Source organism: Lygodium microphyllum, chromosome 3, assembly GCF_053477565.2.
Source record: "Lygodium microphyllum isolate KBCC chromosome 3, Lygodium_microphyllum_v1.1.10, whole genome shotgun sequence".
In the NCBI taxonomy this organism is placed as follows: Eukaryota; Viridiplantae; Streptophyta; class Polypodiopsida; order Schizaeales; family Lygodiaceae; genus Lygodium; species Lygodium microphyllum.
Window position 1 is genome coordinate 171,050,074 of NC_141137.1, and position 20,454 is coordinate 171,070,527.

Genomic DNA, 20,454 nt, shown 5'->3' on the forward strand with positions numbered 1-20,454 from the left:
AACTCATAGACTGCTGCTATAGCCGATGCATTGTTGTATGGAAAAGATTCGGGCTTCCAAGAAAGTGGGGAGAAGTCGAATAAGAAGTTGTCAAACAATAAGAAAAGGGACAAATCTGAAAATCAACTTGAAAAGAGGTCAAAACAGCACGGAAAGGGCTCAAAATCAGTTGCACAACATAGGGAATTAAGAGCTGCATATAAATGCTTTGTTTGTGAACAAGAGAGTCACATGGCTAAGGACTATCCCAATAGGCAGCAAGCTGAAAAATTAGAAAATCAAAGAGATCCCAAGGGTAAGAAGCCCAAAACATCAATTAGATTGATACCTGATGTTATCAATGATCAGCCCAATGATGACGCTATTGAGTTACGCAAAGCACAGAGCAAAATCAAAGATCAATATGCTTTGATTTTCTTCCATAATGGATCACGAGCCAATTTTATCTCTACAGACATAGCAGCCCATCTAGGCATCAAAGAGAATGAGATGGGACCCATGGGAGAAGTTGGTGTGACATGCGAGGGGCATGTGGAGCCTGTCACACCACTCATTGGAAAGCTTTGTCTACACATTTAGGGATATGTAAACAACAATAAGTTCTTTATTACTCCGCTTGAGGGTTGTGATATCTTGCCTAGTTGCCTTGATGCCATCGTGTGCATGCAGTGTGATTGATCCACATGGTAAAGTGATCACTATTCAGCATAAGTCCAAGACCCATACTTTGGATATAAAGTTGAAAGGGGGATCTATCCCTGTTGTATCAATTGCTACCATTTCCAAAGTAATGAAAAATCACCTTTCAACATTCTTTGGTTTTACTAAGAATAAGGTTGATAATGAAAATGTTGGAAGCATGTCAAAGTTAGAGAAGGATTACATTTCATTTCTGAAAATGTATGCAACTTGCTTCTCTCAACCACTTCCAAGATAGCTACTGCCTGAAAGGCCAGAAGATCGTGACATAGATCTTATTCCTAGAAGTAGCCTAACTAATAAGCCACCCTACAACGTAAGTGCAACCGAGCAAGAGGAGATAATAAGGCAAGTGAATGAGTTGTTGGAAAAAGGGTTTATTCAGCCCAGCTCATTTCCCTTTTGTTCTCCAATGCCTTTGGTGCAAAAAAAGGATGGTTTATGGTGTATATGCACTAACCATCATGCTTTGAATAAAATCACAATAAATTAATTCCCGATTCATTGGATCGATGATGCTATGGATAGATTGCAAGGGACAACCATATTCAACCATATAGATTTGAAAAGTGGATATCATCAGCTATACACTAGACCAGAGAATGTGCCTAAGACAGCTTTCAAGACATCTTTTGGGTTGTATGAGTCTCTTATCATATCTTTTGGACTTACAAATGCTCCTACCACTTTTAATCAAATGATAGATCATATCTTCACACCACATAGGGGATTTGTAGGCACCTTCTTTGATGATATGACTGTCTACTCAAAGAATGAGGCAAAGCATAGAAAGCATTCGGACATTGTGTTCAATGAGCTGAGTAGGCATAAGCTAGTCATTAATGACAAGAAGAGTGAATTTTTCTTGCACGAGATCCACTTTCTAGGGCATATAGTGTTGGCTGATGGAATTCATATGGACCCTGCAAAAGGCAATAAGTTTATGGGCACCTTTGAGGAACATACATGAGATCCGCAACTTTTTGGGTCTATGCTCCTATTACAAAAAGTATGTGTGCAGTTTTGCTGAAATTACATATCCACTACATATTTTTTGCAGAAGAAGGGTGTGCCTTTTAAGTGGACAGTAGTGGAAATTTCCGTGTTTGAAAAGTTGATGGAAAGATCCAGATATTGTGCTTGTCTTGCCAGATCTAAGGAAGTCATTCGTTGTTCAGTGTAATGCATGTGGGAACAGCATAGGGGTTGTTTTAATGCAAGATGGCCGAGTTGTAGCATATAAGAGTTGTGTTCTCCATGGTGCAGAGAGGAATTTGCAAGTTTATGAGAAAGAATTACTTATTATAATTCATGCATTCTCAACATGCAAACACTATCTTTTAGGGGTTGATTTCATAGTGCAGACTAACCATCAAACATTGTGCTATTTCTTGACTTGGACTAAGTTGTCTAAGAAGCACTGTGCACATGAGAAGAGCCAACTTCTTATCTATATTTCACTTTCAAATTGTGCATGTAAATGGGGAGGAAAGGAAAATCTGGTGGTTGATGCATTATCACATAAGCCTCGGATTTGCTACCACCAGGGTATATCTCACTGAGTTGGATACCATTAAAGATCGATATATTACGTCCCTCAACATCCAAATGGGCAGTAGTAGCATTGGTCGAGGGGGTTACAAAGTAACTTAGTGCGAACGCACTAAGGATACTTCAAGGTTAGGTCTGCCGAGTCCTATAAATAGGACTCAATGCCCTATTATGCACACTCATTGTTGTGTAACCACCACTCTTGGACTCTTGGCCCGTTGGCCAACACTTCCCTACACCGAGATGGTGTGGGCAGGTGATATGAAACGCCAAACCTCGGGATGTGTATCAAAAAATAACAAGTATGCTCTAATACCATGTCAAAATAAGCAACAATGCAGAGAGACAGTAGGGTTTGCAGGGAGTAACACAAAGTGTATACGACAAATACTGAGAGAGAAGAGAAACTCAGAAACACAAGAACAACCTGATGATGATGCATTGAATCATACTATGAAAAGAAAAACTAATACATCGGAGTCGAAGCTCAAAAGATAATTGCACTGTCCTATCTGAATTAGGGGGGAGCACCTGTGGAAATCTGTACAATGAAGAGAGCGAAACACGGTCCTCCAAGCAGTGGACTATCGAAGTAATCACTGGAAGGTGAAAGACGGATGTTGAGGAAACAGATCGCAACCCTCTAATGTCGTTGAAGATGTGGAAGATTATCACTAGCTATCAAGGGAGCGAACCCAATCCTCTGATGCCGGGGAGTGACCTAGGTAGCAAAACGAAAATTCCAAAGTGTCGAAGCTGTCAAACACAATGAGAGCAGGTCAGATACTAATACCAAGTGGATAATAATGATGCCTGATGATGGAAAATGAGGCAGGCTACAAAAACGCAAGTCCTAGTAGCCTTTGTAACAGACAAGTAACGCCACGTGATAGAGAAGAAGCCAAGCTGCAAAAACCTAGGTCCCAGCAGCCCCTTCGATAGACGAGCAATACCAAGTGATGGAGAAGCAGCCCAGCTGCAAAAGCACAGGTCCCAAATAGCCCCTGTGATAAACAAATAACCCCATGTGATGGAGAAGCCAAGTTGCCAAAACGCAGGTGAAGGTGAAGCCCATAAAAAAAGGACGTTGACGCCAAGCAGATGATAGTGACGCCAAGTAGAAGATGCTCCAAACGTAAGGCCTAATGTTGGAACAGTGCGCCTGAAGTAGAAGGATGAAAGCAGCCACGAGCCATGAACCACAATGTCCTCCAAAAGGAATATGGGAGTAGTGGAAGGGGCTAGTGAGAGAAAGAAAGCGGTGGTGGTGATTGAAGAAGGTCGTCAAGAATGATTGAAGAGAGAGAGATAGGAGTCAAGAAAGAATGAAGTGACTACCTATTTATAGGCATAACTTGACTAGGGTGGCACACTATTGTGTGGACACCCACTAAAAAAGTGGCCAAAATGTAGACACTAGCCCTTTTTGTTGGGACTGTCAGTGTGAAACCCTAAATGAAGTGTGTGAGCTGAAGAAGTGGTTTCTCAACAATGTGGTTCTATCCCGAAGTGCTACTAGCTCCCAAGCTCGAGGGTAAGCTCGTTTGGCTCTACGGTGTTTGAGAAGCACATGAGATGAGTCAACTTCTTATCTATGTTTCACTTTCAAATTGTGCATATAAATGGGAAAAAGAATGTGGTGACTAATTCGTTATCACATAAGCCTCAGATTTGCTATCACCATGGTATATCACATTGAGTTGGATGCCATAAAAGATCAATATTGTTACCTCCCTAAATATCCGGATGGGTGCTAGTAGCATTGGTCACAGCGGTTACAAAGTAAATTAGTGCGAATGCGCTAAGGATACTTCGAGCCAAGTCCTATAAATAGGACTCAATGCTCTATTGCCCACATTCATTGTTGTGTGACCACCACTCTTGGACTCTTGGCCCGTTGGCCAACACTTCCATTGTGGGCAAGTGATATAGAACGCCAAACCATGGGATAAGGTTGTGGCCCAAAGTGCTACTAGCTCCCAAGCTCGAGGGTGAGCTCATTTGGCTCTTGTATAGACAGAGAACCACTCATGATGAGGGGTGGCATGAAAGGAAGCACCTAAATCGAGAATCCAGGTATGCATGTCATTATCTGTATCTACAAGTAAAGCATGTGCACCAAAGTGTGAAGAGACTAAAAGGACGTCATTCCCACTGTCACTGTCATGAGTGACTACATTCATCTCTTCAATTTTGACACTGCTCTTCTTGGGTTGACCCTCTTTCTTCTCTTCCTTGCTATCATCTGTCTTCTTGCCCTTTCCTTTCTCTTTCTTCCATTTGTAGCAGTCACGTTTAAAGTGACCCTTCTTGCCACAATGATGACATTCAACATCTTTGCCACATGATTTACTGCGTCCCTTGCTATTAGATTTGCCTTTCTGCTGTGATCTACCCCTAGTATGCAAAGCACTAGAAGACTTACTAGATGCATTGTTCTGCCAATTCATTTCTTTCATGAGTAGAGCACTCTCTACATCAGCATACAAAAGAATCGCATTGGAATTGCTCATAGTAGCCCTGAATGTATCCCAACTCTCTAGAAGAGTACAAAGCAAGAACGTAGCCTTAAATTCTTCATCAATCAAGAACTTCAAGGCAACCAACTCGCTGAAAATGGAGTTAAACTCACTCAACTGAGTAGACATTGCTATACACTCTTTCATACGCATTTCCATAAGCTTTTTCAGCCAATACACTTTGCTTGCAGCACTCTTCTGTGCATACAGTTCTTCCAGTCGAGTCCATATAGCATATGCAGAATCCAAACCTTCAATGTTAAACAGCAAGGCATCAGAAATTGATAGCTCAATGGTTGAGCATGCAAGGTCATTTAACTCATCCCAATCGTCATGTTCCATGTCTACGAGCTTTGCCCTTTGGTTTTGATCGGCTTTGCCTGCTTCTTTTGCAACAAGATATTGTAGCACTGTTTTTGCCAAACTGCAAAGTTATGTGCTCCTTCAAGCTTCTTTATGTGCATGAGATTACTGATGTCACTGCTGCCAGCCATGATAATCAGCCCTAATGTGACCAAAAATTTCAGCAAATGCACGCCTAACTATCACACAAGTGACCAAGGTACTAGATGTCCAAATTGCATGGAATTAAACCCGCATGTACATAAAATGACCAAATGGTGCACAAATTTTGCCCAAACTGCAAAAGCCCCAAATTGCACGGAGTCCAATGTGCATCAATGTCAAGAAATTGGGTAAATTTCAGCCCAATTTTTGCATGTACATGAAAAGCCCCAAATGTCAGAGGCAAAATGTTACAAATTTCTACAATTTCTGAGACAAATTTGCTTATCCTACATCACAATCCCCAAATCAAGGAAAAGCCCCAAATTTTCGGGCCAAGATTGCACAAATTTCAATGAAATTGACTCATCCGAGCAAAAAATTTAACTTGCATTTGAGAACCCCCACAAATTTCTGAGGCCTGTGTATTCAATGTCTGCAATTTTTGGTCCAAAGATCACTGCAATGTGTGTCAGGCACCAAATTTGGAAAAACCCCTAAATTTCAAGACACAGATTTGCACTCTATGTTTATAGATGTGAACACCCGGTAAAGGGGAAGAAAATAAGATTTAAAAGAACAAGAAAATGGGCCGTTGACTTGCTGCCCATCGTTGATGCAGCCCGGCACCCTGTGCCCGTTGCGCGTGAGCCTACTGTCGTGTCGCGCAGCAGTTGCCTCTAGTCGTCTATGCATCAAACGTCCATTACGCCTGCACCTAACCAATTGCCTGGCCCGTTAGCTGCACCCGACTGCTTCACGCCTGCTGTCCTGTCACGTGGTCACCCATCAGCGCATCCGTGCAGCCCGCTAGTCATTCGTTAGCTACAATCGTCGTCCATGAGCCTGGTCCGTCGTGCCTACTACTACCTGTCATGCTTCTGTACCAGTCAAGTGCCTCTTCTGCACTTGTCGACTATTTCCTCTGCTCACGAGCCTGCCTACAACTCCCCTGCACCTATCGACTGTCGATTGCTGCTTGTCGAGTCCACCCGGAACTCCTGCAACACCTAAGCTATCTCTTACCTACTCTGATACCAATTTGTAGTGACTGGGAGGCACGAAGATCGAGGCAATCAATGTTCGTTATATGCAGTGAGACAAAGAGTGAGAGAGTTGAGTAGAGAGTGTGCATGATTTTTTGGTACAATAACGAGTGTACCACTTTAGGTTTTTTAGATAGATATATATATGTGTAAGTACAAGTGCTAAGGGTGTGTTCACACCCAAGCACATTAAAAGGCACAAGGGCCTTTATTCCCAACAGATCGATGATGTTATGGATAGACTGCAAGGGACAGCCGTATTTAGCCGTATAGATTTGAAAAGTGGGTATCATCAGATACGCATTAGTCTGGAAGATGTGCTCAAGACAGCTTTTAGGACATCTTTTGGATTGTATGAGTTTCTTGTTATGCCTTTTGGACTTACGAATGCTCCTGTCACTTTTAATCGGATGATGGATCGTATCTTCAGGCCACATAGAGGATTTGTGGGCGCTTTCTTTGATGACATCGTTGTCTATTCAAAAAACGAGGCGGAGTATAGAAAACACTTTGATATTGTGTTGAATGAACTGTGTGACCATAGGCTGGTTATCAATGACAAGAAAAGTGAATTCTTCCTACATGAAATCCACTTTTTCGAGCATATTGTATCGGCTGATGGTATTCCCATGGACCCTGCAAAGGTTGAAGCAATACAATCGTAGCCACCTTTGAGGAATGTGCATGAGATCCACAGCTTCTTGGGTTTATGTTCTTACTACAGGAAGTATGTACACGAGTTTGTTGAAATTGCATCTCCATTGCATGCCTTGCAGAAGAAGGATGTGCCATTTAGATGGACAGCTAAGGAAATTTCAGCATTTGAAAAGTTGAAGGAAAAGATGACTTCAATTCATGTGCTTGTGTTGCCAGATCTAAGGAAGTCATTCATAGTTCAATGTGATGCATGTGGTAACAGCATTGGGACTGTTCTTATGCAGGACGGCCGAGTTGTGGCTTATGAGAGCCGAATTCTCCACGCTGGGCAGAAAAGAATTTGTAGGTCTATGAGAAAGAGCTCTTGGCTATAATTCATGCACTCTCTACGTGGAAACATTATTTGTTGGGGGCTAATTTTACAGTGCAAACAAACCATCAAACTTTGAGGTACTTTCTGACGCAAACAAAGTTGTCATGGAAGCATATGAGATGGGCAAATTTTCTCTCTATGTTTCATTTTCAGATTGTACATATTGATGGTAAAAAGAATATTGTGGCTAATGCACTGTCACGTAAGCCACAAATTTCAGCCATCAACATGGTTTATCACACTGAGTTGGATGCCATGACAGAGCAATATGTTGTTGATTCGAACTTTCCTAATGTTTATGATCAGCTTTGCAATGGCCAAAGGCATAAACACTTTGAGCTAAGAGATGGATTTCTGATGATGCATGGACGACTATGTGTCACAAAGCAATTAAGGCCTAGAGTTATCACTGAAAGTCATGTTCCTCCGGATGCAGGACACAGAGGTATTGATGCCACGGTCAAGGCAGTGGAGCATTTCTTTTATTGGCTTTGAGGCATGATTTAGAACAGTTTATTAAGACATGCATCGTATGCCAAAAGGAAAAGCACGATAGGCAAAAGATGCCGGGTTTATTGCAGCCCTTGCCTGTTCCAGATAGGCCTTGGCAGAGCATTGCAATGGACTTTATTTTTAAGCTTCCTAAGACACCTACAAGGAATGATGGGATATGAACTATCATTTGCAAGTTTAGCAAACAAGCCTATTTCATTCCGGTCAGAAAGAAAATAAAGGCTGATCATATGGCACGATTGTTTTTGCAGCACATCTTTAAGTATCATGGTATGCTAGAGTCGATCATTAGTGATTAAAACCCCCGGATGACCTGTTTATTTTAAAAGGGCTTGTTTGAGATTATGGGTACCACACTGAAATTCTCATCATCCTTCCATTCGCAGGCAGATGGTCAGTCTGAGGAAGCAAATTCCAGTGTTAGATCTTTTGAGGTGCTATGTTTCAAACCACAAGACACAGTGGGAGCAGTATTTTCCCTTGGTTGAGTTTGCTTACAACAACACAATGCAGAGTTCTACGAGCAAAGCTCCATTTGAGGTGGTTGAGGGTAGCAAGAAGGTACCACCTATTCTACAAACTAAGGATAAGATCTTTGAGGCTGATCATTAGGTAGAAAACTTGGATGTAGCCTATGCAAAGATAAAATATGCACTTCAGAGATCGCAAGAAAAGCAACAGAAGGCAGCTGATCGACACAGATGTGCTTTGCAACTTCCAGAGGGTGATTATGTATTGCTGCATTTTGAAAAGGCAAGGCTGAAAAAGATGAAAGAAAGAGAAAGATTGTATCCGAAGTTGAGTATGAGATACTATGGGCCCTTCCAGGTGTTGGAGAAGATCAGCGATGTGGAATATCGACTGAAATTACCTCCACATTGGTGGATACACAAGGCCTTTCATGTCAGTTTATTGAGGTCTTTTCATGGTGATGTGCCAGAGGATATGCCTGCTAAAATTCAGCTGAGGTTGAGGAGCTAGACGAGGTTTTGGTACCTGAGCAGATTTTGGCACATAAGGAAAGAAATGTCAAAGGTAAAGTTTCCAGGTGAATAATCCATTGGTCAAAGGTCAAAGGTAAAGTTTCCAAGTAAATTTCACCAATGGATGCCAAATGGATGGAAGAGGATGACTTGGTAGACCATCCTCAGTTGTTGCAGCTTTACCTGGATGCCTTTCAATTAGAGCTGACTTTAGTTCGGGCTTCGTCAGGTTCAGCAGAGCAAGGGTCCGAAGTATTGCCTGGTGCCCAAGGGGGAGGAAGCACTTCCACTCCTCCAGTTATGGACAACTCTCGTATATAGTGGATCTTGGATGTATTCAGCATGCATCCAAGGTACTGCACTGACAGTATGTTTGCCATGAGATCACTACTTAGTGTACTAGTCACTGTGAGATGTATGCAAATGAGTATGAGTTTCACCCGGGCACTGGAACAATACTTTTGCATCAACTTATGATCAATTTAGCATGAATTTTGCCTCAATTTTGAGACAAAAATTTTTATCAGTTTCAGCTTAATTTTTTATCAGTTTGAGAACCGTTTATGGTCACTTTTTGGATTAGTTGTACATCAATTTTTGCATTGATTGCTAGTCAGTTTTTGCAATGAGTTTGTGATCAGTTTAGGGTCACATTTGCAGCAGTTTGTGATCAGTTCTCAGATCAGCAAGTGATCAGTTTATGATCAGATTATGCTCAGTTTTCAATGGTTTACATCTAGTTCCATGGACAACAACATATGTTATGATGCCATTGATGTTTTAGCCATGGTTTATGCTTGGTTATGCTACGCTATGGGTCAGTTTTGCCAAATGAGTTGACCTCATGAGAAATAGACATGTCACATGATAGTCTGGCAATGTTTTTGAGATTCTTTGTGAGTCTTATGTTATGTTATGTTGGCTGGTAATTTTCAGCATATGTTGGGCATATGGAATGGTTGAACAGCAGTGGGCAATGTTATGTTGATTATGATGCCCTATGGAAATTCCAATGTAGTACTTTACTTTTGATGCATTTGGTAGTGCAATCGAGGACAATTGCAAGGATTTCAAGGGGGAGGGCTATCATGAGGACATGTACTTTTGAAACCTCACTTAACATGTGGATTAATTTTTAATCACATGATTAAGTAAATGATGCACATGTGAGGTGCAAGTGGAGTTAAAGTAAATTTATGAGCCCAAGACCCAAAGAAATCATAGGATGTCAAAGGCAAAAGTTGCTATAAGTTATGCCACACAAGTACTTGGTGATATCCGATGCCAGTTGTTGGCCTAGGTCATCCATTTGGCCATAAATATCACTTGATGACACTAGAGAAGCGGCATTTAATAGTACCTAACGCCAATCTGATAGTCAAAGATAGCACAGAGACACTCGGGAATGGAAGTTGCCTAGCCAATTTAATTATTGGTCAGTCAAATTATTTTTCAGGGCATCGAAATAATTATTAGATTAATTTTCAGTATTTAAAGGCTGAAAATTAATATTTCATTATAAAATATGCTCGAAAAACCATTTGGAAAGGCTACCACTTGTCAAAAATGCCCGTGCAAGACTGAAAAACGTCTTTAGAGGCTGGGGAGAGGCATTTTTATAAATTCAGTCTGCAAGAGAGAGGGGGGGGAGGCTGCTGGTCCGATTTGCAGCTATTAGAGGACCTTCTAAGGCAGTCAAGGGTTGAAGAAGACCAGTAGGAGACAATATCTACAGGCTGTTGAGACAGGGCAGCAGCAGCAGATGACTGATTTTCTTCAGTTCTTTGTATCTACATGCTGTTGTGGCAAGGCAACAGCTGCACTTGACTGATTTTCAGTCATTCTTCACGACAAAACTCCGAATTTTCTCTCTCTACAGCTTTCCCTCTCATCTCTCAGCCATTTCACAGCCTTGCTCCGAAGATCTCAACATTTGGACCCTTGGAGGCTGAGAAATTTCAAATTTCTCTGTTGTAAACCCTAATCTGTAGCAGAAATTAGGGTTTAGCAGCAGCCTCAGAAAGCGTGCCAAAAATTGGAAGCTCAAGACTTGGATTCAACAAGGTTAAAGGTGAATTTCAGCTGAATTCAGGTGAAGGACTAGCCAGCCTTTGAATTTGGGGCATTTCCATTGTCTATGAAGTGAGTGAAGGCTAATTAACTGCCCAAATCAAGGGGCAAAATAGATTGAAGACTTGCTGGTCACTTTGGACAGCAAGAGGAGTTCAAATACCGAAAGGGATTGGGAGAATCCCATTGTAAATCAACTTTTTTTTCAATAAAGCTAAAGAAATACTGAAAGGGGCACCAATTTTTGGGCCAATCAGGTGTGCATTGTCCAAGATCGGTAGGTAAATTTGTATTTTCAAATTTACATTACTTGTTTGCTGCTGTAATTAGGTTGTAATTAGGAATTTACCACCCATTCATGGAAGGAAGGCTGGTTTCATGGTTCCATTGCCGGGATACCACTCAATCCCTTGATTTGGTGGGCCCGAGGCACCTGATTGCAAGCCAAAGCTTTGTGCTAGTGCTGATTTTTACTCTTAGCTGAGAAATTACAACAATATGTCTTTATACAGTGAGATGGGGTAAAAAATACAATTTTAAAATTTTATATTTTAAAAAAATACATACACTCAAAACTCGGGTTGAGCTTTCTTTCTTCCTTAGTTTTTGGGATTGAGGGGGGAGTTGAGCTAACATGCTAAATTACCCAATTAAACAGCCCCAAAAATACTTAATTAATTAAATCCCTAAAATGGTACCCAATTTGAGAGAGTTTTAAACAGTGCCCACACTACAAGGTCCCGAAACTTCCTATAAATAGACTCTTGCCCTCCATTTAGTCTCAACCTCGTTTTCGCATGTTTCAGTCCCTCTATCTTTGTTGCCCACATCCAATTTGTAAAGGACATCTCAACTGAAGCTACCCTTCGCTGTCCCAAGCTTTAGGCTTTCCCATCTTCAGTTTCGCCCATCAAAAGAGTCTATAAGCCTTAGGAAGTAGACCTCTTTGGTTAAGAACTCTCTAAGTACTATAGAGAATTCTCTTGTATGCTTCAAACTTGAAACTCTCAATGGAAAAAGAATCTATTCTCCTCAACTCGTTGTGGGCATGTTTGGCATCCTGGTGTCCATACTTGTACTCTTTGTGAAGAGTCTGAAATGCCCAAACTAAGGTCACTTTTGACATTTCCTAAAATTGACATCTCAGATTGGTTGTAAATATTGGAGAAGCAACCAAAGAGAGAGCAGTTGGCAAGTTTGCAGGAGATGGTCAGCAACCCCACAGTTGAGAACACTCAAACTGTGTTCACAGTTCCGCATTCCACTTTGATACCAATGCACAAACATACAGCAAGTCGCAAGCCTTCAAAAGCAATGGCACTACCAAGGATCTTTCTATACAAATTGGAAAAGCTCCATCAAAACTTTGTCAAGCAAGCTCCAGCAATGAAGTCTTGACCAAAATGCATACAAGTTTGCATAGATGGATTTGCTTAGTAAGCACACTTGATTGTCCAGAATCGACGAGCAAACTCTTGCATCATGAAGATATGATCAACAGCTTAGTCAATTGAGAATGTCTACAACCTGATTCAAGGAAAGGCATCCTCATGTTTATATTAAATGAGGCATGAAAATAAGACTACAATAAAAAACAACAAACACACTCAGAGATATTTTTGACAAGCACATATGGATTTTATGGAATATCCCTTGCTTATGCATCTGCTTGATCACACAGGGATCTGGGAATCAAAGTACCAGATAAGTACAGCTGATGGTAACTCACCAGTTCTGAGGAGATTATAGGTGGCACCAGATTCCTTGCAACCTTTGCTGTTCGCTTAGATATGCCTCTTATACAACTGGTTACAACTTGCCAAACAAAATCAAGCTTATACTCTTCCTCATCTTCTTCATTTGTCTCTTCATAAAAAGTGCATTTAACTCTCTGTTGGCCAGACCTTGTCCCTGAAAGCTTTTTCGAGGAAATCGAATGTAAGTAAATCTCAGCCCACTGTTCTAAGCCTTAAGGACTCTGAATATGACTTTTAACCCAACTAAATATTAACAATCAAAATAATCCAAGAGGTCAAGTGAAATTAAAACAGCGGTATGCCATTCTACAGACTCTCACCACATCAATTTAGGAAATCATTCAACATACGAATTCATGTCAGTTCTAGCCTGTTTGGTGCTTTGGTATTGTCCAAGCAAGAGGACAGGAGGTCAAGCCTATGTATGGACTTACACAACCATCAACAAGCACACATGAAGGATAGTCTCCCTTGCCACAGATCACTGAGTTATTGTATAGTTTGCTGGGGTCATCGGATTTGAAATCTCTTAGTCACAACTCGCAAGTCGCAAGGTATGGATTGCTCCAAAGGATATCCATCATAGTTGTCAGGTACAAAAGGTACGATATGGTATGGTACGATAAAATACAGTATTAAATGGTACCTTATGATTTTATAAGGTATGGTACGATAATAGTACGAAAAAAATTAACATGATTTTTTTAAAAACCATAAATCATTAAATTATAGAATACATGTTTAAAGTGGATATAGCCATTTCATTACAAAATAAGATGAATACATGAGAATGACCATCGCAGTCGCATGGGCTACGCAAAACATACGATATAACTACAATCTAGTGTATCATAGTGGCATCATGCATGTGGATACAATGATAGTAGACACAAAAAATAGACCTATGAATCTATGATGAGGCATCACTATCATCATCATCATCAGAACCATCTGAGTGCTCATCAAGAGAGTCTGAAGACGACTCTTGGCATCAGATGATGAGACACACTCATACTCATCCTCACTGATGAGGTTACCATCATCATCAAATGATGGCTCCCTAGGTGGCGGCTATATAGGCAAGCAGGGGATGTCATCATGAGGCACAGGATGCGAACTACTAGAGCCTCGCCTTACATATGTCTACAAGCCACTCAAACCACACCTCCTCGATGTTGGAGGGCATCGAATGGCCATGCCCCTACTACCACCTACTTGAACTCCTTGCCCACGAGCACACTGATTGCGAGTATCACGAATATTATCTACTATAAGCTCTCTATAGAGCTCTACAAAAATCATCTCCTCCCTGTCGTCCACCTCTTGATGTACACTCGGAAGAGTGTGGCCCGTCAACTTGAATGTATCAACATTCACCTACACAATGCAAGTAAGATTGTAAATGCTAAAGTAATTATAAAGTACACTTCAAAGTTCAAAGTTTAAAACAACAAATTTTAAATTTTATGATTAAGTGTTTAAACTTTGCTTGCTTCAAACTACCCATGCTCATCATAACCCTCATCATGCGTAAGTTAGTGCGGCAATAGACCAACCGCTCTAACTGTCGTGTGCTAAGCCAATTGCAAATCTTTGTATAAATGAGAGAATAGGCACTCCACTTTCTCTCACATGCACCTGAAGAGCAATCTGTTAGCAGAGTATTTGTCAGCTCATGTGTGAGTCTGAGCTTGATCTGGGCTGGGCATTTTATTAGGTATTTGAGGTATTTTCCTAGTGTGGCATTTTATGCACCAGTCGGCCAGCATTAATGCTGTCCGACCAGCATTATTGCTCCCCAACTTTTCAGCCTATTTATACTCAGTGGCTCCTTCTCAGTCAATCACTTCACCATCTGCAGACTCTGTGGAGAGCGGAGCCAGAGCCAGTGCCAGTGCCCACACAGCCACAGTGACTCACTGTTGTATGCGACTGTCTCGTGTTCAGATATATGGATTCCATTTCCCGTGCATACATCTGAGTTCTCATCTGTATCGTGTTCTTTTCTTTTCTCTTTTTGTCTTGTGTTTCAGCAATTTATTTCAGCACATGTTTATGCTTCCACCGCTGCTCCACTTCTGACACAATCATGGGCAAAGACCCTCATGGCTAAGGGCTGAAGGGTCTCCCGTATCCAAAGTTTTGCCACCAAAATAAAGGCTTCACATGACTCTCTCCTTCAACAAGTGGAAGAAGCAAAAGCCATATGCCCTCTCTAATCTGCATAGCATCCTACCTCCTCCAACACTGCATTGTAGTCATCCACAAGGACCACACGAGTCAAATAAGCAAGCAGGTCCGAACGGAACACTATTATTCATAACCGCTGGCGACTTATAGGCCAGATGTACCAATGTGGCAAAACCATGGATGAACTTATGCATCCATGCCCATCTCCTCTCTGCTATCTCTGAAATATATGCACGTTGTGTCTCTATGATCATTGTACAAGCACGTACCTCTACCAATGCCACTCTAAAGAAGTGAACGAGAAGACCCACGGTAGACCCCTCGCAATCACTCATACGTAATACCCTATAAAGTGGAGTCACAACAATGACAACGGCACGGACTTTTTGCCAAAACTGCTCATTGAGGCACAAGCGCTGCATGGCTTTGGCCTCCTCTGTCTCATGCTTATCCCACTCATTCCATAAAGTAGACACCACTGTCTGGCGCAAGGTGGACTGCACCTCATAAAGGCGCTCCAGCAATAACCACATGTAAGTAAAGCGAGTTGAAGAAGGCTTCTTCAACTCCAATGTGCTATGCTCACATCGCAAGCACCTTTACCTTTACTGTGAAGAAGGTGACAACTGATGTAGCTTTGTGAACCACCCTCTTCACACCCACTTGAGCTTTCCAATGTCCTCCATGAGCAAGTCCAAAAAATGACTTGCACATGGAGTCCACACAATCGTGGGAAACTCGGCCTCAAGCAAACGATCCATACGCCGACAATTCAATGCATTGTCGGTAACAACTTGCACCACATTTAAGGGACCCACCTACAACCACAATTTACAAATTACAAGTATACTAACGATACTTGGAGGTTAGAGAGAGAAAGAGATAATTGAGCCTTTCAAGTTTCAAAGATTCAAGAATAAAGAGAGATGGGGTTTGGGGCCGGGGAAAAAAGAGAGAATCAAGATAGATATTAGAGAGAAATTAGAATACGGAGATAGATAGTTATGCATAAATCAATTATAATAATGAAAGAAAGTAAAACAAATTTTAAAGGCAATGACAAATGTATACCTCAATGATAGCTTGGCAAATGTGGCGGTAGATGATGTTAAGAAGACTGCTAGGGTTTGCATTGAGGACACACAGAGTGTACGACCTCGACAAAAACACAAAGACACAGACACAGACATAGACACAGAGGGCAAAACTCAAACCCTAAATGCAAAACTCAAAACTCAAACACAAAAACTCAAACACAAACAGAAAAAGGGAGAGAGAGAACACAACTCTAAAGTGAATGAATGTTGTAAATAAATGTAAGAGTGTACAGTGTGCTCAAGGGCAGAGCAATGTCGGAGTGTGACATCCACCGAAGACGGATCCCAAGTCTGACCACCAGTCGGAGTGTAGGAGTGCTGAATAGTGAATGGCAGCAGGCTGGAGACTGGAAACTGGTAAACGCAGCAGTGTAGCACCGATCGGGGGCTGGAAACTGTGCACAGTCTGCTGTAAACATCAGGCTGAAACACTATCTCAGAGTGTCAGGGCTTGCAATGCTGAAAACACAGGCTGGCTGACCCTGGAGATGATGGACAGCAGGCTGAACAACAGTCTGGGACAATTTGGAGCAGTCGCCTACAGCTGAGAGCTGTCACCTACACCAATGGACAGGCTGAAGATGATGTGGCTGCAGTCGATAATGGCTGGACAGCAGATGGAGGCAAGCTAGGCTGAAAACCGGGCACCAACAGCAACAGAGGGTGTGTGGGCTGGTGTAACCTGCAAACAAGAATGATGGCTGGATGGGGGCAGCCTATCTATTTATAGATATGGAAGGGCGCCCCAAAAATTAGGGTTTCCACTAAACTTTCTCGAACTGCTCCCCGTTTCAGGGTTTCCACTGAACTCTCTCGAACCACTCCCTGTTTTAGGGTTTTACTCTAAAATAGCATTTTTAGTGTGTTTTGGGGCTGTTTAAGAGGCTAATCAGCAAGTAATGCATATTTTAGCTCAACACCCCCTCTCAGGCCCAAAACTAAGCTGAAAGGTTAGGCCAACCATGGTGATGTTTATGTACCCCAAGGCGTCCCACCCCAAAGCAGCCAAGACATCGGACAAAAGGTACACGTTGGCTGCCCAATGGCCTACCAAGACTATAGAGGCGATGGTTATCTTACCAAGGGAATCCAAGTAGTCACCCTAGAGAGGACAGGGCATCGGACAAAGGGTGCACGTCGACTGCCCAATGGCCTACCAAGTCCTACAAAGGCGGATGAAACCACATTGAACTTTGTGTGTTTTTTTTTTTTTTTGAATAAGTGTGGTAAATTTTATGGGATGCAGCCGATTGAGTAATAGTGACCCAGAAGACGAGAGTAGGGAGGGTACACCCAACACATCACAAAACAGTACAAGCTAACCCATCCACTCAGGGTATCGATGACGAGGAAAAATAGCTAATGAGGTATCCATGTGATGAAGAAGGATGGTGGTGTGGTAACAACAGCCGCCGATAGAAACAGCTTAGGATCCGCTTAAGTGGTGCTCTACACAATGAGATGCAAAGTATGCTACATACTGAAGAATGCTCATGCAGCAGGTGCCACTTGGATAGTGTCCCTCATGGGAAAATTGTTCACTTGCCCAAGCGCCCTAGTACAAAGATGATGAAATCATACAATGCAAAGGGTAAGGTACAACAGGTGGAGAAGCCGATGTCGAAGACAAATTGCTGAAGCCTGTAGAATACCAAGAAGGATAGGAACCCCCTCTCAACCTGGATGTAGATGCCGAAGAAGGAAGAGGAGCCTGATATTGGTCTTCGTGTGGTGCCGAGAACCATAAGGAATGAAGAGGAGAAGGAAGCATCTCAACTGGACGAGCTAGATAGAAATCACCGCCATGATAGCATCAAGAGAGATGCTACACGATCCGCCTCGGGAGGGGAAGTCTCCATACTGGTAGAAGAGCAAAACTCCAAGGATGATGAAACCATGAAGGAACGGCGCACATCCCAAGTCTCCAGCCCAGGTAAGACTGGGCAAACTTGCATGTTAGCCCTATACTAAAAACAAAACATGCAAAGGAGATCAAAGTTTGCAATCACAGAGGTCAATAGTGAGATGCTCCAAAAACAAAACTAAACTAAAATGAAAAGCTAACTAAAGGAACAAGTGCAACGATGCAAATGTGTATGTGTGTGTGAGTAAATGCAGCGGAAGACTTAAAATGTAGAAACAAAAGCCTATGGGCCCAACTCTAAGAGTGCGAAAAATGAATGCTAGACTGACCTAGGGTATCCGAAAGGGCCTAGAGACATGCTAGTCTAAGAAGGTGGCCACCACCGCATACGTCTAGTAGCAGGGATCTGCCAAGGGAACGCCTGACCAGGTGGGGAGAAAGGTGAGATAGATACATGAAGTGCAATGGGATCGGAACCTGCAAACCAATCAACCAATAGCTCAGGGGTAGTGAAAGAGATGCGCTGCTAAGACTATACTTGAGCCACATGTCCAACAACAGCAACAAGTGCTGAAGAAGCAAATGAAGCAAGAGCAAAAGACGTAGCCCCACTGGACTGTGGAGTCGCAGCGGTCTGCTAAGGCTTTTTAGGTGGAAGACCTTGGGCCTTGGAGTGACACTCCTCGTCCACATGGCCTCCTCTCTGACAGTGTGTGTAAAACCAGTTTTTCTTAGGGAGTTGCTGCCAGAGAGATCTTGATTCTTTGGTTCCATCTGAGGAAGAGGAGTCACCCTTTGATTGGCTTGCCTTCGCATCTAGCGAGTTTTTTCCACTGGTGGTTTTCCCTCCCGAAGAAGAGGCAACCAACCCCTCTGCTCTAAATAAGGCTGTGATGAGGATTTCTTGTGGACTTGATCATGCAACCTTATGTAACGCAAAAACAAGCACTCAAACTCGTAGAAGGTTAGCAATCAAGAATGGGAGATAATGTGTTGAATAAAATCGAAGTATTTTGCAAGCAACTTATTCAAGAAGAATGTAACCTGATCATCATCCGACTTTGGAGAGCCCGTAGTAGCGAACTCGGTAAGTAACTACCTATAGTCAGCCAGCTTGACTTTCAGATCATCCCCTTCCTTAAGAGAGATCTCTTGAAGCTCAAAGTCGAGACTGATGTGCCGAGTACGATCACGAGCCGCATAGAGGTCGAGAAGGTGACTCCAACGCTCTGACGCGAGCGGAAAGTGCTGCAACTGAGAGTGAAACTCAGGAAGCAATCCCTACATCAACTCAACATTGGATGTAGCATTACGGACTCTCCATTGACGAATGTAGTCAAGGTGAGCTAGTCGAGGGTCCAGCATAGGCTCTAGACCAATGACGAGGTTCCAAAGACCCTGAGACTCAAGCACTTGGTGCATGAAATTCGACCAAGTAGTAAAATTTGATCCATTAAAACGTGTCTTATCCGTGAAGACATTCTTGGCTATTGCAACACGAGTGGTAGTGCTCGGAGATGGATAGTGTGAAAAAGTGTAGTGGGGGTAGGATGGGGGAGTGGACACTTGGGAATGGACCCTAGAGTGCCCACCAGGCATGCGGGTAGTGTGCAAGGTGGATCCATAGGTAGGGATGGGCTGACTAGGCATGGGCATGGTAGCCACATGAGAAACCCAAGGAGGTGGAATGGGAACACTGGGAGCAGAAGATGGGAATCCCTGCGTAGGTGTAACCCAAGGAGAGGGTGAAGACGCGCCATAAGCTGAGGATGGAAACCCCTGCGTATGAGTGGTCATGGGAGATGTGAAGCTGGGGATAGTGAGGGGGATGCCCGTCACAGTCAACCCAGGAGTTATGGGTGTGCTCATTTGCTGAAAGGTGAGAGACACTATGTTAAAGGATGGCATTCCCTCTAACGAAGTACCATGGTGCAAAGAGGTAGAGAATGAGGTGAAGAAGGAAAATGTGCTAGGAGCGGAGATGGAAGATCCAACCCCTAGGGTGTGTGAAGTAGATGTGAAGTGTAATCCAAGATTTTGAAAAGATGATGAGAGATGATCAAGGTGTGATATAGAAGAGGGTGGGATGGGAGGGAAGTGAAAAGTGTGTGTGATATGCTCAAATGAAACAAAAGCTGTAGATGTACCTGAATTCCGTCTGCTTCGTGAGCCCCCTCTATTGAAATTCACATATGCAAAGCCATCTGGATCCTATACCTCAAATGAAGAAACAAGCGAGGGTTTTGATTCATGCAATACAAAAGAATTGTACAAACCTGACATTGGACTTGGCTGAGATGATGAAGATGGATCGCCAAACGTTCCGAATGCCGTATGTCCTCCATGATCGAAGAGGTAACCAGCCTCACCAACCAGTCCGGATGTGGTAGCAACACTAGTAGGAGGGGTGTAAATATCACCGTACTTGTTGCGATAGTCCTCCTCTGTCATGTTAGTGAAATCTGGTGAAGATGGAGTGTCGTCCTCCTCACCAAGTCCATAATGCTGTCTCAGGGCCTCCAATGATGGAGAAGCCTGATAAGACATCATAGGAACTGGAGAAGAAGGTGTCTGGGACATTGTGATTCGGTTACGAGTCATATTGTGTGCCTCGCACAAAAACTAGCTCTC

General features: G+C 42.6%; 1 protein-coding gene across 3 annotated transcripts in view; it reads right to left on the reverse strand.

Annotated features, from left to right (window-relative positions):
• Nucleotides 1-20,454, reverse strand: part of LOC148039172 (protein SHORT HYPOCOTYL IN WHITE LIGHT 1-like) — a 51,462-nt gene that overhangs the window by 14,042 nt on the left and 16,966 nt on the right. For 2 of the 3 annotated variants that reach the window (XM_087675063.1, XM_087675064.1), the window contains exon 2: nt 12,645-12,833. In XM_087675063.1, coding sequence (XP_087531189.1) covers nt 12,645-12,833 — 189 coding nt within the window. Of the gene's footprint in view, nt 1-12,311; nt 12,443-12,644; nt 12,834-20,454 lie in introns of those variants that run through there. The other variant, XM_087675065.1, reaches the window with a different exon arrangement.